The 2,682-nt window shown below is 55.7% G+C and overlaps 1 protein-coding gene across 1 annotated transcript in view; it reads left to right on the top strand.

Annotated features, from left to right (window-relative positions):
* Window positions 1-2,229, top strand: part of PTSG_11550 (uncharacterized protein) — a gene marked incomplete at its 5' end in the record, with an annotated part of 5,529 nt that extends 3,300 nt beyond the window's left edge. Inside the window, 5 exons of the mRNA XM_004998633.1 lie at window positions 275-443; window positions 762-829; window positions 970-1,200; window positions 1,459-1,596; window positions 1,837-2,229. Coding sequence (XP_004998690.1) covers window positions 275-443; window positions 762-829; window positions 970-1,200; window positions 1,459-1,596; window positions 1,837-2,001 — 771 coding nt within the window. The remainder of the gene's footprint in view (window positions 1-274; window positions 444-761; window positions 830-969; window positions 1,201-1,458; window positions 1,597-1,836) is intronic.
* Between the last annotated feature and the right edge of the window lie 453 nt (window positions 2,230-2,682).

Here is a 2,682-nt window from a genome sequence, read left to right as displayed (position 1 = left end):
GTGTGTGTGTGTGTGTGTGTGTGTGTGTGTGTGTGTGTGTGTGTGTGTGTGTGTGTGTGTGTGTGTGTGTGTGTGTGTGCGTGTGTGTGCGTGTGTGTGTGTGTGTGTGTGCGTGTGTGTGTCTGGCATAATTTGACACCTTCGGACAAATGCCCTCGTACACGCGGACATGACCAACATGACCACGCACAACAACTTCCCCACTCACACAAACGCACACGCACACACGTACACCGCCCCCCCCCCTCCCCCGCGTTCTCTCTTCAACCTGCAGGGCCAGATTATGGGCGCGATGATGTCTCACAAGAACGACCCGCACCTGTCCAAGGAGGACAATGCCGTCGCCCTGGCAGACAAGGTGCAGGGCGCAAGCGGCGTGTCAAACTACGAGCAGCAGCTGCTCAACGCCGCCACCATTCTCGCACGCGACTTCCTGCCAGAAGGTGCGTGGCCCGCAGTCAACTTGAGGGAGGGGGCGTCTGTGGACTGGAGCAACAGAGAGCGAGAGAGAGAGAGAGTGTGTGTGTGTGTGTGTGAGTGTGTGTGTGTGTGTGTGTGTGAGAGAGAGAGAGAGTGTGTGTGTGTGTGTGTGTGTGTGTGACGTCTTTGTTGTGGAGTTGGTGGTGGTTGTGTTGCACATCCAGGCATCTTACCCAGGTCCCATACGCGCGTACGAGCATGTAGACTCACATTGTGCATCAATACTGTTCACCGTTGTGACGTCATGATGCTGCACATTTTGGTTCCTGTGCCATCGCTAGGACTGGCTGGTGTTGTGGTGACGCAGGTGCCGGAGCAAGGCACGCTCGGCGCCCAGTACGGTCTCAAGGTCAGCATCCTTACTTGGTTGTGGCAAAGGCCAATACAAATCCACACACTCACGTGCGCGCGCACACACACGCACACTCTCTCCCCATTGCTCACACCCCTGCATCACCGACTGCGCAATATCTTGTGCGACCACTGCAGCCATACGACCTCGTCTTTGAGGCGGAGGGTGAACCGTTCACCAACATGGAGGCCTTCCATGCCAGCCGCATGCTTGCCTGGCAGACAAAGGGCCAGTTCACCATGTGCGTGTTCAACTTCAAGGACAAGGCATACCGTGATGTTGTCATTGCGATGCCGCCGGGAAAGCCAAACGCAATTCTTGGCATCCAAGCCACGCCCGTGCCCCCGCCAACGCAGGAGCAGCTGCAGGTGTGTGCCTGTGGCTATGTGTGTGTGTGTGTGTCTGTCTGTCTGTCTATGCCTGTATCCGTGTCTGTGTCTGTGTCTGTGTGTGCTCTGGCTGTGTCTGTGTCTGTGTGTGCTCTGGCTGTGTCTGTGTCTGTGTGTGCTCTGGCTGTGTCTGTGTGTGTGTGCGTCTGTGTGCATCTGTGTTTGTGTCTGTGTTTGTGTACTCCGCCTTAGACTGCCCTCACACACGAACCCCCCCCCCCTCCTTGTCACCACCAGGCGAGCCAGCAAGCGGCCGAGTCTGAGGTGTACGTGAAGGGCTGGAAGAAGCGCGGCGCCATGTATGTGTCCTCGAGCCCCCAGCACTACCCGCTCTCCGCTCCGCCGTCCCCAGACGCACACGACATCTACGTCAAGGTGTGTGTGTGTGCATTTGTGCGAGTGTGTGCGTGCGTGCGTGTGTGCGTGCGTGTGCATGTGTGTGTGTGTGTGTATGTCAATGTAAATGTAAATGTAAATGTAAATGTGTGTGTGTGTGTGTGTATGAATGTACGTTCGCGCCTAGTCACATCAGTCCAGCTGTGTCGCTGTGCCACCTCCCTCCCAGCCTCATGAACAACCCCTCCCCCTCCCCATTTCCCGCCATCCCACCCACAGATCTGGCGCTCGCGTGGCCCCGGCATGATGGTGAGCACGGGAGAGTACCACCCGCTGTACGCATACAAGGGTGACCCCGGTGTGTACACGGAGGCGTGGCGTCGCCGCGGGTCCATGTTCATCTCCGCTTCCGGCAGCAAGTACGTCGCCCTCCCACCAAGGTGAAGGAAGCTCGCAAGACTACATGGCTTGGCTGGTGTCATGGAGAGGGTGGCCCTTCAACCCTGTTTGCTTCTCCGCGCTTCTTCCTTCCTTCTGTTTGTCGTTCTTCGTTCCTTTTGCTGTCATTGGCAGTCCTGCCAATGCACCGTTCCATTTTTCTTGTTTCGTTTCACCCTTGACCTTTTGTTCCGCCACAAGTTTCCCCACATCAAAGTAAACGCCCCAAACCGGTTTTGTGGTGCAAGAACCGCCCGTGACACATTCGACCATCCGTTTAAACCCATGCACCATGCAAAGCACTGTGTGTGTGTGTGTGTGTGTGTGTGTGTGTGTGTGTGTGTGTGTGTGTGTGTGTGTGTGTGTGTGTGTGTGTGTGTTTGTGGATGAGGCTTACGGGGCTGTAGAGGAGTGTGTTTGTGTGTGTGTGTGTGTGTGAGAGCGTGTGTGACGCACACACATACGCGATACACACCAGAGAGAACAACTATAAGAAAAAAAACACACAGCCTCCCCAAAAGAGTGTGCGCGTGCGTATTGATAGATGGACAGAGATAGAGGTAAGGGCGGAGAGGAGAGTGACACACACATCCAGAGCGCTGAATAGCCACACAAAAGCGGTGAAGATTAAGAAACGCGCAACATACGAGCATGCGCGCGAAAACGCGAAAACGTGTGCGGACTAAG

This window comes from Salpingoeca rosetta, assembly GCF_000188695.1.
Source record: "Salpingoeca rosetta unplaced genomic scaffold supercont1.1, whole genome shotgun sequence".
NCBI lineage: Eukaryota > Choanoflagellata > Craspedida > Salpingoecidae > Salpingoeca > Salpingoeca rosetta.
The sequence above is the reverse complement of the archived record's forward strand: the minus strand, read 5'-3'. Positions and strand labels throughout refer to the sequence as shown.